The sequence below is a fragment of the Hirundo rustica genome, chromosome 6 (genome assembly GCF_015227805.2).
Source record: "Hirundo rustica isolate bHirRus1 chromosome 6, bHirRus1.pri.v3, whole genome shotgun sequence".
NCBI lineage: Eukaryota > Metazoa > Chordata > Aves > Passeriformes > Hirundinidae > Hirundo > Hirundo rustica.
Genome location: NC_053455.1, coordinates 39385491 through 39412390, shown reverse-complemented (window position 1 = coordinate 39412390; position 26900 = coordinate 39385491). Strand labels below are relative to the sequence as shown.

General features: G+C 40.7%; 1 protein-coding gene across 8 annotated transcripts in view; it reads left to right on the top strand.

The window, feature by feature from the left end:
* The window catches only part of AMBRA1 (autophagy and beclin 1 regulator 1), a 125814-nt gene that overhangs the window by 79323 nt on the left and 19591 nt on the right, over positions 1–26900 (top strand). For all 8 annotated transcript variants that reach the window (XM_040067362.1, XM_040067359.1, XM_058421025.1 and 5 more), the window contains 3 exons: positions 6378–6566; positions 7015–7169; positions 20547–20686. In XM_040067362.1, coding sequence (XP_039923296.1) covers positions 6378–6566; positions 7015–7169; positions 20547–20686 — 484 coding nt within the window. The remainder of the gene's footprint in view (positions 1–6377; positions 6567–7014; positions 7170–20546; positions 20687–26900) is intronic.

The window sequence follows — 26900 nt, the reverse complement described above, 5'->3', positions numbered from 1 at the left end:
AACAGTGGAGGGGTGGGTTGGATGAGTTTTTTGTGATTTTTCATGACATTAGAAATAAACTGTTTTCCCAGTAAAGCATGTGACCTCAGTAGCTCCTCTTTTTCCTCCCATTGTTTCCTGTAAATCAGAGGTGGTCCTGTGAGATAGTCTGCTTACCCAGAGGGGGCTATTGTACCTCCTGGGACTGGCTTGAACCACAAGTAGTTTGGGAGTTGAGGCAGCTGAAATGATGCAGCTGAAGTTTGGGACTGCCTGCCAGCTCCTCTCTCCATCAAAGCAGTGACTCTGTGGCCAACCTCCCTCTCTGAGCAGCTCCTCTTCCTGTAACAATTAAACAAAGAAAAGCTAGCTTGGAAGTAGGATGTTTTCCACCGCTGCGGATGCATCTGAGGAAGTGACAGCTGCGTGATGAGTGCAGTGCTGTGATCTCAGTGTCTGAGCCCCAGCGCCCTTGGAAGCCTTGGGCTCAGGATGTGGCTCTGCAGCAGCAACCTCACTGAGGCTGGGTCCAGCAAGAGCACACAAAAGTGCATCCTGGCAGTCCTGGGAAATGGCTGTGCAGGGACTTGTGGAATTTTAGCCCTGTCTTTCTTTGTTAATTGCAAAATGGAAAAAGTTTGCTTCGGATTTCTTCTCTCCTTTCCCAGTTTTGCTTTTAATAGCTCTGAAATAAACATGACCCGGTCTTATATTGAAATTGTCAGTCATATCAGCATAGGGGCGGAGAATTTATTTGACAGCAGAGACAATGCTATTTCTGCATTTATTTAATATTCTTCTAGTGAATGTTGCATATCCTTAAAATTCCTGCAACTAAGTATTGAAAACAGTGTAGAATATAGGCTTTTCACAGTAAAATATTCGTAGGCTTTCTCTCTTGTTTATATTTTTTAATGTAGTTTCTCTCAGGCTACTCACTACTCATAATTTCAGTTTCTTGCCAATTTCTAGTGTTGAACTGGTCTCGTTTAAGAATGACAAATTTTTCCTGTTCTAACACTCTTGGGTCTTGACGAGGGTGATTTGATCAGTACTTACTGATCCACAGTGGAATGCAGGGTAACTTAGTCGAAGAAAAAAAACAATAATGCTAAAGAAATTTTTAAATAGGAGCAGCTGTTAAGAGAGTGCATCTCTAAGGGTGGCTAGGAGCGGATGGTGTGTCCAGCAGAGTTTTCCACTGGCAAACAGTGCTATTGCTGCTGGCATTCCAGGCCTTCCCCAGCTTCAAGCATAATTAATGTTGTAGGTGTAAGCACTCCAAGTTGGCACAACAGCTTGATTAATTTGTGCTCTGATGTTTCTTTTGATCTGTTCTGTCAGTTCTGTGGTTGCATTAACGAGAAAAGAAAACAGGAGATGAAAGGGCAGTCTTCTTGCAAGTAGTTTTCCAAAAATAGCAATAATTTTCCCCCTAAAATCTTCTTTATTGGAATCATCTTCATAGATGAGGCCTCAGGCTCAAAGAAATCAAATAGCCTAGGGCTTTGTCAAATACATGGGTGTGTTTATCTTTCTCAACTCTTGAGAACCTTGTATGTGCTCTCCTTAACATGAAACCCTGCTGAGATTTCCACCTGTCACATTTAGATTTTTTCTGATTGCACAGTAGACTCTCTTAGATCCAGATGAAGGAGCTACCTGCGTCCTCATCCTTTGTAAATGAGGGCAAAGCAGAGAACCATAATGCCAGTGTGAATCAGGTAATGAAAGACTGAAATAAATAGCACTCTTTCCTATTAGACACACCTTGCATCTGTAATGTTTTCTTACCAGCACACATCAAGGTGAAAAGATAGCTCTCTTTTGGCAGGAGGGCTCACAGATTATGCTTTGCTAAGAGACATTCAGGATATGCAACAAAATTTAAAAACAAGATGATGTCCATTCATGTTGGTTGCCATTGTGGACTGCTCACCAAAAAACTCTGTGCTGTGCTGGAAGAGGAGCAGGTGTAGGGGGTGAATCTTGTAGATAGAAAATGGGTGAACATGTGCTAGATGATTGACTCTGGGTGACTGATGATCCAAACCTAACATTGTTCTAAAAGGACATACAGTAAATCCTAGACGAGGAAGAGGATTAGAGACCTGGAAATGAAAATAATAGCCACAGAACTGTGAGGATATGTATAATACACGGCCATATCCACAAATTTGTAAATGGTACAGAAAAAATACAAACATTTCTTACCTGGCAAAAATAAAAATGTGGGATTTCCTCTTAGGAATGTCCAATTTTGCATTGGACTAAAAAAACAAAAACGAACTTCAAAAGCTGAGAAGAAATATGGATTCTATAGATTGTGATTTTTCAGTAGTTGCAGAGAAATCAGTATCTGTCCTCTCTAAAACTTCTTGTACCTGTTTGAAAAGCAGGAGTTTGTTAGTACAGAATGGTCCCTGCGTTAAATAAGTCCTGTTTAGGATCTGTCCCTGGACCTGCTAGAGCAAGTCCACAGGAGCGCCATGAAGATGATCAGAGGGCTGGAGACCCCCTACTATGAGCACAGGCTGAGAGAGCTGGTTTTGTTTAACCTGGAGAAGAGAAGGCTTCAGGCAGCCTTTTGGTACTTAAATGGATCTTAGGAAAAAAGTGGAGAGAGACATTTTGCTTGGGCAGATAGTGATAGGATAAGGGAGAATGATTTTAACTAAAAGATGGAAAAAAGAGGGAAGATTTAGGTTGGATATTAGGAGAAAATTCTTTGCTTGGAGGGTGGTGAGACACTGAAACAAGTTGCCCAGAGAAGCTGTGGATGCCTCATCCATGGAAATGTTCAATGCCATGTGTGATGGGGCCCTGAGCAACCTGATCTCGTCAAAGGTGTCCTTGCCCATGGTAGGTGGGTTGGAATTATCTTTAATGTCCCTTCCAACTCAAACCATCCCAGGATAAAATGACAATCATACCTGTGCTCTGAGGAAGCAAGTCTATGATCTTGTGACTTCTACTATTGAGCATCAAATGTCAGTAATTAAGAATATTGAGAAGCCATGGCTATCTCATGGAAACTGCAGCCAGACCCCAGGGGTGTAGGGTAAACTTCTGTATCTTGCAGAGTAAGAATGAGAGAACAGTTCTTAGACCCCCCCAAAAATGGACTGGACTATTTCTTTTTTTCCAATATTCAAAGTTTTTTTGCGGGGTTGGTGTTGGGGATGTTTCATAGTTGTATCCCTAGCAAATGCTCTGTCTGTATGCTATGTTTATTTGCTCTGTTCGTTGTCTTCTTGCTTGGCTTTCTTTTAAGTAAAGTCTTGTGGCTGTAGAGGCCCAATGTGCACCTTTTAAGTATGTTCCCATTCCCGCATTTTTTTTCTCCCAATTTTTTAGATCACTGCTGATTAGAGTACCAATACAAAGGAGTTGATGAGAAAGGACCCCTTATCCAAATAGACTAGCTTCCTGCTGCCTTAGGCAAGCACCTACTGTAGTTCCTAATATTCTGTCTTCTAATTGGTTCAATTCTTTGCTCCTTTCATGTCTGTTAAAAAGACTGTTCTAGAATCTTGCTGGTTTTATTGAAACCTTTTAATCTCCAAACTCAATGCTTCTTTTACCCACTTAGCTCTGAGTAGTGGTCAGTTTTCAACATTGTAGAAAACTGATATTTCTATGGCACTTACTTTCTATAGTTTTTGAAAATACAGTATACAATTCCACTTTCCCTCCCCCCCCCCCCCCCCCCCTTTTTTTTTTAGGGGGTGGTGGAGGGTTCATGTTGTGGTTTTTTTTGTTTGTTTGAACATAAAATTCATGTTTAACTTTCCCCAGTCATCTTCTTTGCTGGACATGTTATAATTTGGGGTTAATCACTCTTGAACATGGCTGGCCCAAATTGTGCCCAGGGGTCCTGCATGTGTTCTCAGCACAAGGCCTTGGATCAGCACTGATACTTCTGCTGGAATTGTCGTCCCTAGTGCAGTTTAGGACTGCTGTCACTGTTACACTGCGTGATGGCTCAGATTTTGCTACAATAACTGAAGTTGATCCTCTCATGTTTTCAAGTTCCTGGGTGAAGCAGAAGTTTATGAATGTCAACACAACCTAGAATTATTTCATTTACCTTCTGTTATGTCTCAGTGTACTTCAGTTCACTGTGTGGTCTGGTCATGCTCTGTTAAAGAAATTACCCAACTTTATCAAGAGGATTCATCAACCAGCTCCATTGTGTGCCTAGCCCATTGATGAAGCTAACAAATAGGACTGGTTTTGGAATGAGTCACCCAGCAGCAATCCTCCCAGTTTGACTGGGATTACAATGGTGCAACCTGTTATCATGTATGTTTCAGCTGGTTCACAGCATATACTGCAGTTCTTGTGTTGATGCCCATCTTCTCTTGTGGTGGCATAATGAGTATTTAAATAAAGCCTAGATTTTTTTTAAAGGGTACATTTAAAATCTATTTTTTTTTAAATTAAGTGGTATAATCTTTATTCTCTTGTCTTTCTGTTCAACTGGCCTCAGACTAAGCACTCAGGAATTTTGTCATCTTTTGAACCACCTGTTCTTCAAGGGCTGTGTGTATTTCATGTACTGGCATTGCAGCCTTGATAGTGACTACAGTTATTTACCTTTTTCTGTTCAGCATCTTTGTGTTTATACTAGGCTGAAAATTACTGTTTTTAGCAGCTTCAAGACTGAAAATTGGTGGAATAAATTTAGGGTACAGGTGTAGATGGTTTGGTAGAGAATGTAATTACATAGTCCACTTTTAATCCTCTTCTTCTTTTTCATCAGAGTTTCCTAAATGGAACAGTAGATAGAAGTTGATACTCAGCCACAGAGGAAAAGCAGTTCCCAGGAGAAATGTCTTTGAGACCAGAAGAATTAAAGATGAGGTTCAGTGAATGCTTTAAATCAGCAATGCTGTAAGAAGGGCAGTCCTGTCTGCTTCCTTGCCATGACTCCTTTTTGTGCTGCTGCAAGCATCTGTGCAGCCATGGGGTGTGCTGCTGGGTTGGGAAACTATTCTGGCTAAAAAATGACCCAGACAGCAGTCAGTAATTTCTCATAGCAGTTACCTGATGCAGCTTTTTTCTACACAGGTGTTGGAAATAAAGAGTAGGATTTGTTGAAGTATTGAGTTATAGCCTTAATTTGATTTACAAGTTTGGACTTTCAGAAGTATGCACAAAGCATTCTTGGTACTGTTACTTGTTAAACTAATAAGGAATCTAGACTAAGAAGTGCCTTCATAAACTTGCTTGCAATTGTAGCTGAACATATGAAGTCCTCTTCTGTGCTAGGCATAGTCTGATGGTTTAGAAGATCATTTCTGGGCTGTAGAAATTGACAGTGTTCTACATTGTTGATTTCTACAGGTGCTGTAGCTTCAGTTATGTGAGATGGGGTGTTCTGTCTTCTAGCATGCAAACTTTCTATATTGCAAATGTGAGGGTTTTTTTTGTTTTTTTTTTTTTTTTAAATCTCTCTATACTCTTGAGTGTGAAAATACTAGAACCTGAAATTTCCCTGCTGTATGCAGGTTCAGCTTCTAACCTCCTGAAAAACTGAAGCACATTTAGGTTAGGCTGGTAGAATGGACATCACTCCAGCCGTGTCTTAACAAGGCACCGCTGAACTGTTGGTGTAGATGGTGCTTAGCAGCCTTGGAATCTCATTGTACTAGAGCTTGTAGTCTTCATATGCAAGGTACAAAAGGGAAAATGCTTGGATGAGGTCACCCAGCAACTTACCAGCAGGGATTAAAGTAAAAGTATTGTTTTGTGGATTGCTGCTCACCAGTCTGCTGAGCAGTTCCTTCACTGATACGCGTGAGTGTCTCAAATACTGGAGCTATTAAATGGAGGACTGGCTGGAGAAGTCTCTGCCCTTTCTCACTGACTTTATCCAAGATGAGTGTAGAAATCAGCTGTCAGAAATGAATGTCTGCATCTGCAGGGAGGAGTTTTTCACTCATCTCCTGTTTGTTGGAGATGAGGGGAGCGGGAACTAGGCGCTCCATGAGAGAAGGGGAAATGAATTAAGGTGTACTGTTTCTAATGAGAATGCTGCTGGAGTTTGTCAGTGTCATGATTTGAGACTTGTTTAAACTGTGCTGTCCTTTGCAAAGGATGTTGTTATGCTTAACAAAGGGAGGGGGTTGATAAAGTACAATTGCTACTATTTCTTGGCCAAAGGCTTCAGGAGGTGAGTAAATTTAATTTCCTGGGCTCGTTGCGGTGCCTATCTCCGTTTTGGAGCAAGTTATACATTAATCAGGGTATTAACATTTCATAAACTTTTGGAGGAAGCTAAATGCCTTGAGTGCCTTTTGTGTGTACTGTCCATTCTCCAACATTAAGTTTAAATCTTACTTTATTCTGTTCTACTGTAGTACTTTAATGACTATTCATTTCTTTCTTTGCAGCCTCTGTGAATGTTCTTGTCCAGAACTGCAAGATTTACAATGATGCTAGCTGTGATATCTCTGCCGATGGGCAGCTGCTGGCAGCCTTCATTCCCAGCAGTCAGAGAGGCTTCCCTGATGAAGGAATTCTGGCTGTATATTCTCTGGCACCCCACAACTTGGGCGAGATGCTTTACACAAAGCGATTTGGTAAGCAAACGGCAAGAAGTCAGGGTGGGTGGGGGTGAGAGAACCTCAGCACTTCAGCCTTCAGTAAGAGATGCAATAGCCTGCACATCAGTAATTGTAGCAACAGAAAACTTTTGATTGGCCATGTAAGCAGCCACAGATGCAGTGCTGCTGGGGAGAGGCTTGTGGTGTGGTCTGGACAAGTAAGGTGCTGGTATGGGGGAGCTGCTAAAGAATAGTTTTTGTTCCTTAAAAGGACCTCATTGTCTTAGAGACAGAACACCTGCAGCAAGGAAATGTCTTGTAAAATTTATAACTTGCGCAGGTCTCCTTATTCTCTTCCCCTTATAAGGATTAGATTAGTATGGCATACATTTGGGAGTGCTAGATGGGAATGAAAAAGCTGTGAGGATGAAACATGGGACAGGATGTCAACTCATGAGAGAAATAACCCCTCTTCCCCTCATAGGACCTAATGCCATTTCTGTGAGCCTGTCTCCAATGGGCAGATATGTTATGGTGGGACTGGCTTCCCGACGGATCCTGTTACACCCCACTACAGAACACATGGTTGCTCAAGTTTTCAGGCTGCAACAGCCCCACGGTGGAGAAACCTCTATGAGGGTGAGTATATATGTATTCTGTTTCTGTGTGTTTGGCTCCAGCCTAGTAGTTAGTTGCTGGGTTATGATAACAAAGAGGTAGCGTGCTCCAGACCACTGAGTAATAAACATGTGAAGGAATTTATTGCAGAGGTATGCAAATGTGGCAGGAGAATGTAAATACAACAGAACAATGAAACTTCTCTTGTTTCAAGTGTGATGACAAACAAATACATTCCATGTTGTGGAATACATTTGTCGGGCTAGACATGATTCAGAGTACCTAGTCTTGCCTGTGGTACTACAGTTGGCTTTGCTGAGGCAGCATATCAGCTGAGGCTTCAGGATCATTTTCTGTCATTCCTAAAACCATCTAACCTCTAGGACAGCAGCCACCAGCAGTTTCAGGAAGGCTGGGAGCCAAGCTTCATATCATACTTGCAAACTGAAGTTCACCATGCTTTTCCCAAGCAGGCTTGGCTGGCTGGCTATTTATTAGTTGGTTCTTAATGTATATGTAAGCATATTTTGGCAATGGAATTATCTTCATGTTCTCCTGCTTTGTGGGGCAGCTGAACCATGAGCTGAACCACTCTGACTCATTTAGTACCTGAGGAAAAACCTTCATCTTTTCATTACCTGGCAGAGTTGAGAACATGTGTGTCTTGCTTTCATAATGAGTGAAGCACAACAGCTGTTCAGTCATAGTTCTAGGTAGTAAAAGCCATGTCCAGTTCAAAATGCACAGAGTTAAGGAGTCAGAACTAAGTAATTTCTAGAGCTGAAATTTGGGTTGGATTCAAGTTCTAGACCATGTATTCAGGTGACTTGTTTTATGAGATGAAAAATGAATCTTCCAACTTTTTCACTTTTAGGGATAACTTTACTGTAGTGGAAGTCATTCCATGAATTTTTTTTTTTTTTTTTTCCCATAGAACATTTTTCTTTGTTTTTAAGGCCTCTCCAATTGTTATTACTTTTGGCCATACACTGTTTTCCCACTGCACAAGGGTTGCAGTGAGGCATTTGTCTAGTGACCTGACACTGAGGAGGGACTTGTCACTGGGAGAAATTCTTCAATTCACCTTTGGGTTCTGTAGTTGTTCTTCAGACAGATCATGATTCAGAGAGAATCATGAATCACTTTATGAGCTGATCTAAAAGTCTTGTTTATTGTCATCATCTGCTCCATTGTAAAGCAAGGGAAGATAAATGATGGTGTTCTTTGGTGCTCCAGTCAGCACTTTTTCAGACCTGGAGCTGAGCTACCATTCTGGTACAAGCCTCTCAAAGTAAGAGATAGAAATTGAAATGTATTTATGAAAAAAGGTACTATTTGCTTTACAGGTGAAAGCTGTGTGGATATAAGATCACAAAGTACATGGATTCAGCATCCTGTTAGATCCTTTTAAAAATCTAGTTTGCCCTGGTACTGTTTCTTTTTCAGCTATTTTAAGATCCTAGTGAAATGCATAAATTTTTTCTGCCAGAAACTGGAGTAGCCCTTCCCACAGTCTTTTTACTGTGTCATAAGTTCAGACAGAGAAGTCCTATTAGTGAAAATCATGTCTTCCTCTCATCTGTCCTTTGCATTTGCTTTAAACTCCAGTTGCTATGGCTTCTAGCCCTTACTTTTGGAGACATTTTTCTGTAGCTAGATCAGCAAGCTCACTGTCTAAATGTTTCATTTATATTTCTTCATCTCTATGTCTTCAAATGCTTGTACCCCTGCTCTTAGTCACCATTTAGTGAAGTAATGCTTTGTATTCTTTAATCTTCTCTTGTAATTTAATCTTCCGGCTTTCATTTTTTTTCCTCTCTTGAATTCTCTCCAAAAAACCCTTTTTTTTTTTTTCTTTCTTTTTTTTTCCCTCGTTCTGGGATGTGTTTAAATGTACATAATGTGATAAGCAGAGTTTTACCAGAAGCCCACTGAGGGTAGGTTTTTTATTTTTTCTTTTGGACAGCAGCCTTTAATTATGCAGTCAGAAACCATGAAGAAGGGGGTTCAGGTTTCAGAGGGGGTTGCTGTTTTGGTGCTTTGAAAATTTTGTACAATTTTTTCCCACTCTTGCTTTTCAGACTTGCTCCACATCACTGCACTTCTGTCGTTCTCATCTGCTGTAGTTCTGGATTTTTTTTTTCCTCCAGATGGATTGCATGTATTCTAAAGGTTGCTTTTTTCATCTTTCTTGCACATGTATTTATAGCTTCCAAAAACCATTCCCCCACATTTTAAAATCCATCCAGTCTAGCAGGATTTGCTAACTATATTGCTGTTTTCCCCTTTTCCAAATCATGTTTAAAGATGTTTTTTTTCTGACTGTTTTGGACTTTGAGCTTTTTTGCATTTATGACAGGGTCACAGCTACATCAGTTTGAATTAATTTGGTTAAAGAACCTTCCTGTTGAGTGATGTTGAATATTGTTTCAATATTTTGTTGTGCTCCTGGTTGTCTTTGTACAGTCCACAGGACCAAGGTTGGAAAGCATACAGCTGTTAATTTCATAAGTTAATGTAATTAATAATTAAATACTACTATTCCTTCATCTAGTTGTAAAAATTAGTGCATCCACCACGGGCATTTCTTCTGTCTTGAGTTTTGCAGTAAGTCTGCTTCATAAGTTCATAATACTTTTCAAGACATGCAGAATGAAAATAGAGTTTTAATTAGGAAACTTTATCATATTCTTAGCACACTGTCCTTATAGTGACATATTCATATTCAGTTGAGTAAAAAGCTGTTTATAGCTTGGCCAGAATGCAGTACAAAAAGGTTTAGGAAACCTGGTGAAACTGTATTCTTTAATATCTAACTTAATATGCACCTTAGAGAGAATCAGAAAGCACTTTTGTTGCCTCTCTGCCAACAGCTTGTAATACAAAGCACTTGTTACTCAAACTCTTAATTAAAAATGAGTCAGAGCCATGTTTGAAGCAATATTTTCTGGATATTTTAATTATACCCTACTCCAAAACTCCCAAAAGAAATGCTACATTACATTCTTTGAGAATTCTTATAAGTTGTTTGACAGTTCTTGCCTGCCTGTCTTCCTGCCTCCCTCATGGCTTTGGATTTGCAGTCAGTGGACTGGAAGAGTAGGGTTTGGCAACACGGCCTCTAAGCCACTGCTGACCAGTGCAATACAGCGATTATTTCTCGTGCAAATTAACCCTTCTTCCACATCCTTAATTAGCAGTCAGTGGAGTGCAGATTTCTACTGCTTGGACTGTTTCTTCCATCTTGTATCTGATGCAATTAATTAATTTTGTTACATGAAACTTCAATACATTTGATTGTACTAGAAATCCACTGGCCGTTGATGTCCTTTTCTGAGAACTACAGCACTTTTGGATTGTACTAAGGAGCACCTTGGTTATATAAATGTACATTGTCTGTATACATCTTGCTGCTAGTATTTCAGAGAGATTGGGTAGAGTTCACAACAGGTCAGGGCTGTCATGATTTGACAGTTATGGATTTCGTTCAGTAATAAAGTCTTGAATTGTCATCAAATGTGGCAGCTGTGAGCTAGAGGTTCTTGCTTTTTCTGTCCACTCCCTTCAGGTTGGCCTGATTAGCATTTCACATGGAAACCTGGCTTTGCTAAAGAACAATTTTTAAACTTCATTCTGAAAAACAAAAGCTCTCTAGTAGCGTTGACTTCTAACAGGAGGGGTATGCATGAACGTCAAGCGTTTGTTGCTTGTGTTGCTTTGTGTCCCCAAAAAAAACTTGGGGGATTTTTTTGCAAATCTCTGAGATGCATCTGTAGCTGGAGAGTACAGGGAAGGAATTACTTTTAGCAGATATCTAGCTTGGGGGTGGTACAGAAAGCAGTGATGCTGGGAATTGTCTGCAATTTGAGTTTCAGAGATGAAAAGCTTGGAGACAGGACTCCAAGTGTGGGGTAAGGATAGGTTTTGTAGCCTGTTTTGAAAACATAGGTGGAATTTGTCTCTAAATAAAGCGTGTCTCTTTTCAAGCTGTTCGGTTTAGGGTGATTTTTGAATTCCACGTGCTTCCAAGCATATTTGGACGTTAAAGGACTTAGAAGAACACAAAATTAGAATCTCATTTGGAGCTGAGGGTCGCTAGAAAGATGGGAAGAGTGAGGATCATATTGCCCTGGATCTGATAGCAGTGGGTACTAGTGAGAAAGGCAGCCAGAAGGTAGTTTTATTTCTAGCATTCACAAATGCTGATGCCCTTGCAATATTTAATGTTTTTCATTCTACCCAGAGGAAGATAACTTAGAGATATCAGCAAAACATGATTACTGGAATCCAAATTAAAATAAAACCTTGAAAGTAGCTTTTAAGTTGAGGATACAAAAAGTGATAGAAAAAATTGATTGACATGAAGCTAAAGAGCAAATCGTACAATTTTGGGGATAAAGTGACTTAACCAATCCCCATCTCAAATGGTGCACTTGCTTTGAATGTGGAAAAAAAACAGGCTCTGGAGATTCAGAATTAGTTCTTGAGAAGACTGCTGCTATTTGAAAATATTCCTCTTATTAAGTGGTCGGTCAGTAGCCTGGGTGGAACAGAGTATGTGTACGTTTACATTGTAAACAGATGGAGAATTCCAAATACCACAGGAAGAAGGGCCTGAAACAGAAAGACTTGCAGAGTTTTTGCACAAAGCCAAGTTTTTTTGTTCTAGCATATTAACTCTTAATGAGTACAATGCACAGAATATGTGAAAAGATGCACAGTTTTCCTGCGTGCTGTTGCAGTCTGAGTTTCATGTAAGTGTCAGTAGAATGCATCCAGTGTGGTCTGCAAAGGCCACTCACTGACTCTCTGGGTGAGCTATGCAAGCTCCTGCAGCCATAAGCGACCAAGCTTTAAGCCTGAAAGCAAATGCCCTGCACATCTGCTGCACTGGGGCACGTTACTTTTATCAGAATCCTTGGTAATGTGAAAATAAAACTGGTGAGGAGATGGCAACACCATAGCTCCAGTGAAAGAGTTCATGTGAACTAACATATTTCTGAGAACAAGAACAGTGCAGAAGAAAGTACCAACCTCTTGCTGTGTTGTTGAAGAATGTGTTGGTGTGGTCCCTTGGGTCTTCTTTTAAGAAAGCTTTGACGTCTTTAGGTCAACAGGGTGATCTTCTGACAACTCCAAGTAGAACTGCAAATAGTATGTCCAATTACTGCCCAAAGAAATTTTTCTCTCTTGGCAGAAGTCAAACTACATAGATGTTTTTTAGGCTTTCAAAAGGCCATGCAAAATTACAGATGGCAGGCACTCGTTGATACTAGGAAGAGAACATGGAAACCGAGCCCTTTTTTGACTGAAATGGGAAATCCCTCTTTTTAATAGAGTGGAGCATAATTGTCTGGTTGAGACTGAGCAGTTTCTATGTTCTGTGTATTGGCAGATTCTGTCTGGTATCTTTAGGAAAACAGATCATATCCAAAACCCATGTTGGTAAACACTGCTTATGTAGGCCACAGTGAAAAAGAGCTGTATTCAAGATCACTGGAAAAGGCAGTACAACCTTGGGGGTGCTGGTGACATGAAGATTTGCACAGATGTGCACATGTGAGTATGGATGCAGAAATATGCAGGAATAGTGTGTTGTAAGAGTTAGATATATTGCTGTCTTGAGCAAGTCAGCTATGTCTGCTTGAACTCTAAGAAAGAACTTAAAGGAAACTAAAATCTCATTAGAAGCCTCCATAAAATACTGTGTTAATATCTCATGTGATAGTTAAACATGAGAGCAATGTCTGTTTTAGCAAACTGGTGTGAACAAAAGGCAAATGACATCTCTTCAGGATGTTTTTACTTCATGGAGTGTGAAAATGAGAGCCAAGACATTTTGTTTAATATGAGGTCCAGCATTTGGAGAGCAGAGTTTTTGCAGTTCAGATAAGGCCTTGAGCCTGTTTGCCCCACAGTAGCTCCTGTTAACTTTGGTGCAATTTGGTACATAGTTTTAACTAGATTTAAGAAATTATGGCAAACGTGGTTCCACATCTGAGATTATTTATGTGCAGTCATCTTGCCCAAGTCATTTAGGGGGAAGGGAGCCAAAGTGAATTATTACCAATTTGTATTGAACTGGGCATGGGCTTAGAAGAAACTGCTGTTTGCTATTTCATAAAAACCTTTTTCAGTATTTCTTCCTACCGTCTTCCTTGAATTAAATTTGAACCAACTCTTTCCTCCGGTATTTATTCCTTCCAGACATGTAGGCAGCTGGATGACAGCCTCTTTTCACCTAGATGAGGATGCATGTAGCTCTGTCATCAACATATTGTTGACATTTGATCTTGTATGCCATTCTACTGAGGCTCAGCAGACGGAGAACAGAGGGGAATGGCAGCTGTGCTCAAATCCTTTGCTCTTGTCATTGGATTTTTAACACATTGTAGATGTTGCTGTTCCAGTCTCAGCATGACATTTAATGAGGAATTCACAGATACTGGTTTTGGTTTGCAGTCTGAGTTAAGGGCAAAAATGAAAAAGGTTCTTGTTCCTATTGCCAGAGAAATGACCGTATCTCTATTAGATTGATGCAGCATTGAGAGCTGTTGGTGATTTTTGCAGGAGACAGTAGCAGTGGGATACAGTCCTGTTCACACAGTTCCGTTTGCTTGTGCATCTGCTCTGAATATGCATACACGTGTATCTATCTTCAGTCACTCCAATCCCTTTGGCATTCCTGTTTCTCTCATCTTTTCCAGCCATGTGCACATGCAAATGAAAGGATAATTGTTTTGTTTAACAGTTTCTTGCTTACTCAACCCTAGGTTTCAGATCCAGGTTTGGACCAGTCCCCTAAGGGGGTTTTTGGAGCTGGTTTTAAAGCCTTTGAAAGACAGGTCGTAAAATAATGAGCCACTTCATTGCAAATGTGTTATTTTCCTGAGTGAGAGCTTTGTTACCTAAGATCCATTTCTTCATAAGACCTTCCCACTAGTTATTTTTAAATGTAGTAGTTGCGTAGCAGGCTTGTGAAATAAAAGTACCAGCTATTAATGCAAAGAACTCACCTAAAGAAGGAAAGGATTAGGTGTGCTTTAATGACACTTCTTTGAATTTAAAATATCAGCAATAAATTATGTGATCAACTAGGATCAGGAAGAAACAACAATCTTTTAAATCTGCAGAAAGTTTCTCAATCTATCCAACAGGAATTTCTGGTGCTGGCCTGTTTTAGGAATTGGATCAACTATTCACAGTTTAAGGTTTCCGTTGTTGCTGAAAATTAAGAGTTCTCATTTAATTTGCTGTGGCTCAGAAAGCAAAGCCAGGATTTTCTGCATGGACAACAGGTGCAGAAAGAGGTTTGTTATATTGGTAAAGACTGAAGAAAAATTTTATATATAATCCTATTGCATCTGAGGAAGATAAATGGAGTTGAAAGAAATTTTATTTGTGCTGAGCACTGGATGATAAAATCCATTTGAGGATAGCATTGACAAATCCAAAAGGATAAGTGCATTATTTTTCACTTCTTCCATTTTAACAGAGATCTGTTGGAAAGATGTGTATGTTGTTAGCAGGAATCAGCTGTAGGGGGAGGGGTTGAGCAGGATAGACCAACTAAAAGGGAAAGACTGGAAGCAATAAAGCAAATCTATTCCCCATCTCATCATGGAAAATGGATGCCTTTTTCTTTGAATCTTCATATAGGCACGGAGACTCCTTCCAAACAAAGGGGAGACTTGCTATGTTTCAAAATGCTGGTATACATTGTCTTAAGTATAAATGTATTGAGCAATCAGTCAGTTATCCCAAGGAGTATTTGTTTTGCTCTGCTTTGCTCTGCTTTAGGCAAGCTAGACTTGAATTTTGCTGTAGCGGGTTCTGAAGTTTGTCATACTGAATTTTATCATATTTTGTGAAACTCATGCAACAAAGTAAAAAAATGTAATCTAAGCAAAAATATTGTGCTATTTATTAAGGAGAACAGGTTAGAATGTCTTTTTCTAATTATACTTCTGGGCCTTCAAAAAAACACAAACTAATTGACTGCATTATACAAGTCAGTGATGCAGGCTTACTGGCAAAGGATGTGTATTCAGTGGAGTGGTAGATGCTTTATAGAAACAGTGTCAGAGGAAAGCTAGTTAACATGTTGGCATTATAAAAATGTCAGGTAAGAGATTTCAATGGTAACACACTGTTGGGAGGAGGCAACAAAATAAGATAATTAATTGATTTAAATGCTCTCTTGATAAGGTTCTTGCAATCAAAAAAATAAAGTCAGACTTGCTCTGCTTATGCTTTCATGCTGTCACTGCATCTTATCTGCTGCTCTGGCAAATACAATTGGAGTTCATCATTTTCTGCATTTGTTTTAATGCTCTTTGAGTAGTTTCAGGCTGTATGTTGGCCTTGCTTGGAGATGTACTTTCAGTGAAGTTAGTACAGTGTTGTGGATTGGCTGTGATTTTAGGGCTGCATCTGTGACATATTTCACATACGTTAGAATGCTAAGTGAGGTATGAGGCACCTATGCTGGCCAGAGCCTCTGGTGTAGCTGCAGTTGTATTGACAAAGCTGTGCAGCCTCTGCAGTCACTGTGGTACTATAACCTGTACCCATATGAAGAGCACTTTGTTTAGCAATACAAACTTTGCATCTGTGGAGGTGAGAGGTACAGTTATTGGCTGCCATTATAGTTATACTCATCCTGCAGAGATAAATGTGTATTTTACCCGTCCTCAAAGAGGTTTCTATACCATTTAACACATCAGATATTTCTTTCCCTATGTGCTTTCATTGTCTGGCAGCCTTTGGTGACATTGTTAATTCAGTCGAAAATTAATAATTCTGGTTTTGGCTGATAATTTACAAATCCATCTTACCTGCTTCAGGGATGGCAGGATCTCCCCATGTAAAGGAGACAAGACCTGCACTCCTCCCCAAGAAGTCTTTATCAAGGCTTATCTAATAGCCAGCTTACTGCTTAGGCTAAGCAAAGGTAATGGCTTGAAATTTATTGGCATCTCAAAAGCAGATGCATCTAGTCAAGAGCAGAAGTGTCTCTATTGAATTAAAAAAGATAAAAAGCAAGAGTTCCTGCTGGGTTTTCCTACCTGCTCGTGCCAAAACTTTCTCTTCTCCAGCTTCAAAACATGTTTGTTCTTTCTTGAGTGCCAGAGAGAAGAAAGGTCTCACTCTGCCAAACAAGTAGTGTTCAGCACTCCGCTGCTTTTGATGGCTCTCCTTAGAGGTGGGCAGGCCGTGAGCAGGGAGGTGGCAGTGCGGATGATGCCGTGCCTCCGCTTCGGCCAGGCACGGCGCCGCTTGGATCGGCCGAGCCGTGCAGCACCGTGGCCAGCTGGCAGCAGGAGCGCAGACTTGGGGCAGCCTGCTGCTGCTTTGATGTCTGACAGGATCCTGGCCGTTGCTCTGTCCGGCTTTGTGGTGTTGCCACGTGCCAGAAATGCGGGGGGAAAGGTGGAATTTGAAGGGTGTTACTGAAAAGCAGCAGCATCCCTAGTACACGATGGGAGGGGGAGACAGAAGGACTAGCTCAGTAACGAGGACATGGCAGAGACTTAGAGCAAAAAGTTTTCTTAACCCTCCAGGGCAGGTATAAATTAACTGTCTAGCTCTGTGCTTATGTACTGTGCCCTGGGCCTGTCAGCTTGACATTGAGGAAGAGATCATTGAGAAAGATTCCTCCAGGCTGTTGATTGTCATGCAGCCTCTCCTGGCACTCTGCCATAAGTAAATACCTAAGTTCGTGGCTGTGACAGGTGAGACGGTACTGATGTGACAGCAGTGACAAGTTGGAGGGGAAACAGCAGCAGTGGGCTTGAGGTGGCCTTTGCACTCCAAATGCAGCTTGTTTGTTGAATAATTTAAGGGCCAATTTTTTCCTTATCTTCATGCTTTATAGTCCTGCTTTCTTTGAGCCGTCTTTTGCTGTAGCTGTGAAGCAATGAAAGGAGCTTTAGAGAGTTCAGTGAATGATGTGCATGCCCACTCCTGTTGGGTGAGGATGGAAAAGGCACACCAAAGAGATACGTAAGTTGCTTCTAGTACAGTTTTTGGAAATAGAAAAGTGCAGGCAAAAATTGCTCAATGAATTCTTTCCCCGCACTTCATGGTTATAGGGATGTGAAATGGAAGCAACCAGCTTGTTTCTTTAATTAGTATTGCTTTCCCTCGGTATGAGTTGCCTTTTGTGTGGCAGTTTAGCTACCTAGACAGTTTCGGTTTTTCTAGCAGAAGACTTTTACCTTCCTGATATCCCCTGAACTCAAGGAGAGATGGATTCTGTGAAATGATTGCTGGAATCTCTGGCAAAGTGTGGAGAGATCACCAGAAACAGAGTGACAAACATAACTGCAAACATAACTAGAGGTCAAGCAGCTGTTCTCTGTAATTCAAGATGGATCATAGGGTCCTAAAGGGAAGGAGTAGGACCTATCATGTATACTGAAATGATATTTATACATCATTGTTGTTTGCAAGATGAGAACACCTTGCTCTACTTGTGTTAACCTGCTAGGGTTTAAGCTTCCATAGGTATGTTCTGAAGCTCACACTCCTCAGACTTCACAGTGTTTGTAGTTAGAGAAACATACCATTCAAAACTATTTCAGAAGAGCATCTGGACATAAAGGCACCTGCCCATTTTGTAAAATGCTGAATTGCCACATCTAATGGTGTGGCTATATATTGTTGAATTGGTAGTATAGTGATGCTGAGAGTGAGGTTGACATGGATTGTGGTGAAGAGCTTGGAAGCTTTCTGTGACTGCTGATGGTGATTATGGGCTGATAACGTGTGGTGCAATATGATATCTCATATCCCAAAGTGCCACACTATTAAAAATAAGCTCACTGGAAACTCTGATAGAGTATGATGGGCACCTTAAAGATCAATCACTGTACTTTTACAACAGTGTTTCTAAACTGGTTCCTAACCCTTGACCATCAACATGGCTGTTACACATGGCCTGCAATTAATCTGTGAACCTGCCCTAATGAAAGAAACTCTTAAATTATCAACTTTATGTATTTGTATTGTTAATTTTAAGAGTTTGAGGGTTGGCAGCAATCACTTGACCTAGAAGCTGAAGAGTTGGATTTATGTAGGATCCATGTAGTAACCTGAGTATTTTTCCTAGAAGTTCAGAAGTACAAAGCCTGAACAATCCACAGCGAAGAGGTGTGGTCAGTCTGTGGTATGTTTTCAGGCTGGCTACTTCGGTTGAAGTATCTCAGTATCTTTTTATAAAACTTAGCAATCAAAACAAGACAAAAGGAAAAAAAAAAAACAACAAAACTAAAAGGAATTAGCTGTGATCTATGGCAAATAATGCTTCCTGGCAGAGTTCTGACCTTCTTTGAAGAGAAGGACCTGCTGATGTTGAAGGAACTTGAAATTTTTTTTTTTCAGTCTGTGTATAGAGTAGGGGGTCTTGCTAATGGATGCAATTGCAACAGACAGTCCGTATGACTGCATCAGATTGATTAGCTGGGTCCTGGTTACTGCTGCGAGCAGTGATTATGCCAGTACAGCTGCTTTCTCTTTTTATGTACTAATTACCACACACACGGAGTCATCACCCTTAACACTGCATGGAGTTGTCCCATTAGCGTGGGAGTGGGAAGCAGCAGGGGAGGGGAGCTCTTCAGCCTGACAAGCTGTTTAGAATTGAATGGAGTGGAATGATGAGGCAACTATTCTGAGGCAGAATTTTAAAGCTATCTTGTCTTCAAGATTCAGCCCTCAGCCAGCACTTGCAGGCTGTCAAAACCAGACTCATGTCCTTGGGGGAGTGTTTTCCATAGGGTGCTGAGCAGTGAAGCTCAGCTATAGCCAGCAAGTCTCCCACCTTGGTGTGGCTGGTTATGGAGCGTGTGGGACAACAGCTGTGCAAGCTGACCTGCCAGCTGGGAGAGCTTGCTGCTAGCCCAGGAAGGTGGTGGCTTCCTAGGATGTAACAAAGCCATTCTCAGTAGAAAACAAAATGTTTGTTTCTGACTTGCCAAAGAAGGATATGATAGAAGACTCTTGCAGTCTTGAGAGTTTCAGAATGCTTATCTTACGAATTTACGCTCCTGGTTCCAGCAGACCCCTCCTTTTCCTCTCCTTCCTTCTCCAAATCCAGTCTTTCCATCTGAGAGTGCACCCTAATCTCCATGGTAACAGGTGTTAACCGTGGTACATCTGATTCTCCCCCACTTCTGTTTCTCCCCTTGCCCTTCCCTCCCTGCTGCCCCAGCAGGCAAGGCAGAGCAGAGGAATGGGACCAACATGACAGAGATGGCCAAGACCTGGCTAAACCCCTAAAGCCCTGTTCCTTCTGCCCAAATGCTGAGCTTCTCTGAATACGCTAACTGCTGAGTGATAGCCAAGGCAAAGAGTGTCCAGCTTCTGCCAGAGAAGTCCTTTTTTCTTGTCTAATGTGACCTCCTCAGAGGAGCAGTTAAATTTATTCCTGATAGCTATACTGTTTTGCTTTGATTTTGTGTGCATGTAGAATGGTCAGGATCAAGGTTCTGGGTACTAGCTATTGGAGGGAACATAGTTAAGTAATCCCTGACTCATGCTGCTCAAGTTAAATTGTCAAACAGGCAAGATATGCAGTGGGCAACAGAGCTATGGAGTAAAATGGCCCCAGTTTGTTATGACAGCTGATAAGTCCCATCTTAATGGCTTCTAATTATTTACTTCAACTCACCTCACCAGTGCAGTAGTGGTTCATGTGCATTTCCATCAACATTTATCCTGTTGTTCCAGCATACCATTCCCATCCCTGCTTACTGGTTCACCAGCATCCCCTTTTCTGTGGAGTCTGGAGGAAAGGTTTTGTGATGGTTGGATGCTTGCCCACTAGAAAATCTAATGCAAACCTATCTTTCACCTTGGATTTATCAAACTGAAAATCCAGATTCAAAGTCTACGTTACTTGTAGTGATGATGGTTTATTTGCTAAATTTCTGCAGAAGTTCTCCTAATGATTTGGTCTTGTAAATGCAGTCTTCAGTCCTAACCTTCCAAGGTCCTGATACTTTAAATGCCCAGTATACTGAGGCATCTTGCCCCTGTCTATTCTAGATAGCCAAACTGACTCATTGCTGCTTTTTCTATTTCTCATGCCTTTGTTTTTATGATTTCCATGTGTCATATTTTTGGGTTAAATGGATTGTTGTCAGTATACCCAGTTCTGGTTGCTGGATGCTTCACAGCTGTGTGCCAGTCAGCCTCTTAAAGATTTAAGGGCACGTGTATGTGCATTTCTAGCAGCTGCTTACTCTCACTGCTGATTTCAGTGGTTTCTTGCAACATCCTGTGAAGTGACATGTCTCTATGACTGTCTGTGCTGCTGCAGGGAAATTTGTTTGAGCCTCCTTGGCTCTCCTGCCTTGTATTGTCCTGTCAAGTAATCTCCTGTTATTGTTGCAGAGAGTTTTCAACGTTCTGTACCCGATGCCTGCCGACCAGAGAAGACACGTCAGCATAAACTCCGCTCGCTGGCTGCCCGAGCCGGGCCTGGGATTGGCCTATGGCACCAACAAAGGGGACCTGGTGATCTGCCGACCAGAGTAAGTGCTTGCTTCACGTGGGGACACTACATGGAGACACAACTGCTTTAGCCATTCTGTTCTCAGGGGAGTGGGGAAAACATGGATTTTCTTGTGCTTGAGGGATCCATAAACCCCAGTTCCTAATTCTTCTTTTGGACTGCCGCAGTGTTTACCTGAGTCTCTTATAATCGATATTTGTTTTGCTGATGGTAAACTTCAGACGCTGTTTGAAGTGCATCTCATTAGCTCGTGTTATTTCCCATGTCTCACTAGGATTTCTGGATCCTTATTTCTTACATGACTAGTGCAGTGTCTTTCAGCCTCTCTGGATTTATAGACTTCTAAAGGTTTGTAGTGACAGGAAATTTGAGTTAGTAATATGCTTGCTTTCCTCAGCTTTCAAAGACCTCTTGAAGACCTCCTACCAGGTTGAAAGTTGCTGACCTAGAATTATCAAATACTTTTTACAGTATTCAAGCAAGAGATTCTATGAACTGCAAAGATTTTTGTCATGATTATGAGCAAGCCAGTGAATTATTTTTGGTATCCTCACTTAAAGTGTCCAGTGTGTGACATGCACGTTTCAGTTCTCTTTAGCTTGTATAGAGCTGGGAAGGGTGTAACTGCCGCTTTGTAAGCTTACAACTCTAGTTTAGTTGTGGTCTGACACAGATGGTAACAGTGACACATACTGCTTTCAGTGTTCTTGGGGAGTGTCTGCACCATGCTTTGTTGAAACCCTTCTCTTCATTGTGCTGTCCACATTTCTTTTACGCTGCAGGGACACTTCAGGGGTTTCTCTGCTTCAGTTATTTCCTGGTACTAAACTACCTTGGTATTCTTTTGGGTTGTGCTTCACCTGTTGAAGTTCCTTGGGACTTAAAAGCCGGCAGCTAGAAACTTGCAGTACTGCTGGTGATCATACCCCATGCAGGTGGACTCCATCTGTTGTGCCATGACATCAGGCATGCGGTGCTTGAGGAGAGTTGCATTGTCAGTTTGGAACCACTAGCTTAAATCAGAATAAATATATACAATTGTAACAGTGACTAATTCAGCCTTCTGGTGAAGTCTGTGGTTGGAATTCAGATTGGACCGGTTTTGGTAGTGCAGAATGGCAGTGCTTTTCAAACAGCCCTCTTGTTCTATTGAACATAATCTTTCATCAAGGTCTTATTTATACGAGAAGTTCTACAAGATACTGTTATAGAATATAAGCTATAATCACTCTCTTTCATGATAAGTGGCTTTCTTTAAGAACAGTTGCTGTATTTTCTAAGCAGAAGAATTATTCAAGAATAATGGCTCTTTTCTTGAACTCAAGAATTATTCTAAGATATTTTCAGTATAGAAAAATAGTTAAGATTTTGTCTACTGATTTTGGTTCATGGGATGAACTTGGATGAGAACCCAGGGAAGTGAAGTCTCCCTGAGGGTGGATTCTTTGATTGAATGCTGCAGTGTCAAACTTAATCTGGCTGTCCTGGCTTCACATACCCCACATTACATTTCCACTCCAGTGCTTGCAGTACCCCAAAGCTGAGTGGCATGTCTCTTCTTGGCACCTCACTAATTAAAGTCGATATGAACACTTTCATGGTATGTTATGGAAGCACAGTCAGCCCTCCTGCAACATCTGTGAAAAATCTTCTTAGCTCACCGTGTTAATTGTGCACAATTCCAACAAAAATAGGTGTTTTGTATGTGAACATGAAGCAAGGTGGCTGTATAGGTGGGAGATTTATTGGGGGTGTTGACAAAAATGCTTCAGCAGGTTTCCTGCTGGTGGATTGGAGCGATTGATGCTTCTGGTGATAATTGTAAACATCACATGGACTGGTGGGTTCTTTCTGGAGCAGGACACCTGATGTGTTCTGTTCTCAAATGCACCATTTTATGGACCAACAGTCAAGAGTGATTTGCAAAACCTCAGCATGAAGGTGTAGATACTCACTGAGCTGTATAATTTGCGCTGAGGCACTAACATCAGAACACAAAGGTGAGCGAGGCTCTATCGGAGTAGAAGTGGCTTGCAGCTGTCATGTCTGTTCCAGGTCTACTTGACAGATCTTTAGAGAAAGGAAAAATCCTGACATGTGGATGCCACCTCAGTAGTTCTTGGCTTAATAAACTTGGTTTGAGATTGGTATGTGTATTGACTTTAACTTGAGAAGTGAGGGAGAAAAATGAAAAATATTTGTGTGGTTTCCATGCACAGTAATACAGTGGAAGACAAATACTAAATGAAGGATTCAGCAATTGATAGAATAGTACTGTATGGAGGATAGTCTAGCAAATAGCAGGAAAACACTATACTGCTGAAACCCCTCCACTATTCTAATTTGGCAAAGAAAACTGTGGTCAGTAGCAAAAAACAGAGATTATTTTAATTCCCTGGGTCTTAATTCCCATATACAATGGAAGCATTTGAAATCAACTAGTACAGAAATCATATAAACAGATTGAAATAGCAGCTGTTCCTCAAATAGAGGATTTAAATGAGTAGACTGGAAGTACAAGCTGACAAAAGAAAAAAAGAAAGAAAGAAAAAAAAGGCATAACTTGAAGGTCCATGGATGGGATGCTATGCAAGCAGTCCTCCCAGTGTTCAAAAAAACCACTAGTTAAAAATGGAAATGGCAAGGTTGCAGTCCATAATTGTAATCTCAGTACACAAATTTATAGGGCATATTTTGACGGTAAGTAAAATAAAAACCATGGAAAGTGAGATTTGAATGCATTGTGATTTGACTAAAGTGGAGTACAGTAGCTTGTGTATCTGTTCTTGAGAATTTTATGGATTTATTTCTAATTAAAAGGTCAGCCAAGGATTTGCTCCAAGTCTAACATATCTGTGGTTTAGTAAGGCAGTTCCTGTACTGGAACTACAATAAATCTGGTTAATTTCTAAAGAATTAGAACAAGATCAGATAAAGAGTGGGTGAAGTCCTAGCTAAAGGAAAGAATACAACATTACTTACATCTGGACTCTGTCAAGAAAAAGGTCATTGGACTTCTCTAAAATAACAGTCCTGGAACTGGTTGATTAATACTATTTACACTAATGGCTGCTAAGGGTGCACTGAATAAATTTGCTGAGGGTGTGACATTAGCTTTGTCATTGCAGAAAAAAATCAAAGTATTGCAAAGGAATTGGATTGCTGTGAAAGCTACTGGAGCTATAGAAGTGAGAACTTAACAGTACAAAGTGCACTTAGTGACTAATTACACTGAGTTCAGTAGATAAAATGACAGAGGAGGAGAAAGACCTGAGGTTTTGGTTGATTATAGGTGATTAAGCCATCAGTACATGAGGCTGTAAGAAAAAATTTAGTTCTAGGATGAGATACAAGATGCTTATCAGCAGAGATAGCAAAATATTAATATGGGTGTAGAAGAAGCTAGATATAAAAGCTGGAATAGTTTAAAATTTGCCTTTTAACTGGCACAGTAGCTTAGAGCACTTGATAGTGGGATCAGGGGAACATTTTATCTAAGCAAATCTGCAGTGTGGAGTCTTTATCAGGCCTTTATCAGTTTGCATCATGGAATGAGATCCTCAGTGTCTGTCTTATATGGTAGAAACACATTCCTACTGACTGCACACACCTCTACTGAATTAAAAAGGCATTTGATTCTTAATGCTCATAAACTTCCCTATCCTGCCCAATCCAATAAGGGCTTTCCCCTTCAGCAACATCCCTGGTGGGGCATCTAAAACATGAACCGATGAGACCAAAAGTGGTGAGGAGCAGACTGCATGCTGCCCTTTGCTGTCTTTGCTTGTGGAGGATCACCATGGACGAAAGGCAGGGGATCCAAATGTCGATTGTTTGTTGTTTCATCTCGAGTGTCCTCTCCCCTGTGCTCAGGAGCAGGTTCTGGAAGGGCTCAGTGCTCACGTGCTTTTGCAGATACTATTCCAGAAACCTCAGTGTTCTGAGGAAACTTCAAGCTCTTGAAGCACCTTGTCTAAGGCTAGCTTTTTAATGCAGGCATCCACAAGAGAGGAAGGATTTCTTCAGCAGTCAGAGCCTCTGGTAATGGAATTCATATACCCCTGAAGATGCATCTGGTTCAGAGGCAGCATTCCTTAGATTTCTCTCACTGGGAAGTAGGTGTGGAGAGTCTCAAACTGATTCAGAGTGCATATTTTAATTCTTTGCGATGAGATCTGCCTCTAACATGAAATTATTCCAGGAAAATTCTCTTACGAAAAAATCCTATCCTTTGCAAACATCACTGCATTTATCTGTCTTTGCCAAACTTTTGTTGTTGTTGTTGTTGTTGTTTGTTTTTGGTTTTTTCTCTGAGGTTGGCATATATCCTCCCATCTACTGATGGGGACAGTGTGTCTACATGTAGTTATCAGCACTGGTGATGAGATGGTAATCTGTGCAGCTGCCTGTCTCGCCGCTGGCTCCATGCCTCAGGCTCTGCAGCCTCCAGCCATGATGCCCCCAGCAGCACAAGCTACATCCTTTGCCTCTTAAGAACAGCTTCTGGAGGGTGGAGTAAACAAGGAGACCGAAGGAGGAGCTGTCTTCCTTCGTGTGTAACCAAGGGATGTTGGCAACCCTGCGCAGGGAGCGTTTCCACAGCCTCTAACTGGGCTTGCTGGAGATACTATTTATGTCTGAGTCCTCCCTGCAAATGGCCTTTTGAAAGGAAGCATCTGCACTGGGTCTTTAACAAGGAAATGAATGCCTGTGTTGGGCTTCTGCTGCCTCTTAACCACAAGATACATTGAATTGTCTAAATGAGGATAAAAGATGCTTTTGATTGATAAAAGGACTGAAAAGGAGGAAAGATGTCCAATTTTCCACTATAGATGCATCCTGCAAGTGTACATTTTGGATTTTATTATTCATGCATTTAAGACAAAAACTAAATTAATTATTTCCTAATTCTTCAGGGAAGCCTAGGTATCCTCTGTGCCAAGAGGCTTGGTCCTTGCAGTTGCAGAAGCAGAGTGCTAATGTGGAGGCTTGAAACAGTATTTCCATTCTGATACCTTTTTAAATGATTTTTCCCTTTTTGTATGTGAATGGGATATCCAGGATGACTAATGGCATTAAGTGAAAGTTGCCCTCATAAAATTCCACTTAATATGTCTGTGATTCCTAAAGATAAATTTTGAAAGCTACCTTAAATCTTCAGTTATTAGCAAGTTCATTTCCCTCACCCAATTCTTTAAGATATGCTGTAGCACTGACTACTTAGTGACATTTATTTCCCACCATGAGAAAGGAACTTTGTACAGAGCTCTGTGTTGAGAAATCATAGCCTGGTATTTACCAGTTTGTGTACTGCATCCCTGGCCATCTGCAGGTCCTAGCTAGTTCTCAGTTTCAGTTGCACTCTGTAGGAGCACAGCCATGTGCTGTAAAAGCAGTTACCAAATGCTTCACTTCCATCTATTCAGATCACACCTGCCACCTTTTCTTCCTGTACTTTTTTCTAATTCTGTCTTCAAAAGCAGTTAAATTTCATGCAGGCAATTACTTTACTAACTGCCTACTGCATGTGGCTCACTCTTTCATTGTTTCAATATATCTTCTTTTTTCTGTTTGTTATATTACTCTCTTTAAGGATAAAAGTTACACTTAGAAGACAGTAATAGTCAGTTTTAAGTAAGGCTTTCTTTTTGAAGAATGCTGCTAAATTGACTTTTCTGCCCTTTTGTCACTTCCTCTTTTTTTGGTAATGCATTAAAAAACAGGTGCGAATGACTCAAAAAAGTTAACTTAAAGAAAAAAAAAAAATTCTAAGTGAGTGCGACTAGCTGCTATGCCTGGCATATTTCTTGCTCCCTAATTACACAAGTACCCTTAGATATTTTATAAGTGAAGACTTCAGGGAAGAGAGTTCAATATCTTGTCCACTTTGAAACGTCATTGATTTTTGTCGTTAGCCTCACAAACGAATAGACCTTTTTTCATTCTAATACCATTTTCCTCGTGTTTATTTTTAGAATGTCTTTTCTCTCTCTTGCAGCACGAGTTTTCCGGCTGTCTTATAACCTTTCTTTTCTCTACGGATCTATACTAGACCTTCCTTGTTCACTTGTTTACTTCCTTGGCTTTCCAATAAGATTTTCTTTAATTTTGCAATCTTTAATCTGTATTATTTGTGGAGTTTTATTTGGTGTCCCTTATGCTTGTTTTTTTCCAGCAAGACTCTGCTAATGAGTCCAGCTAGCAAATAAAACAATCAATTCTTCTTTTCATTT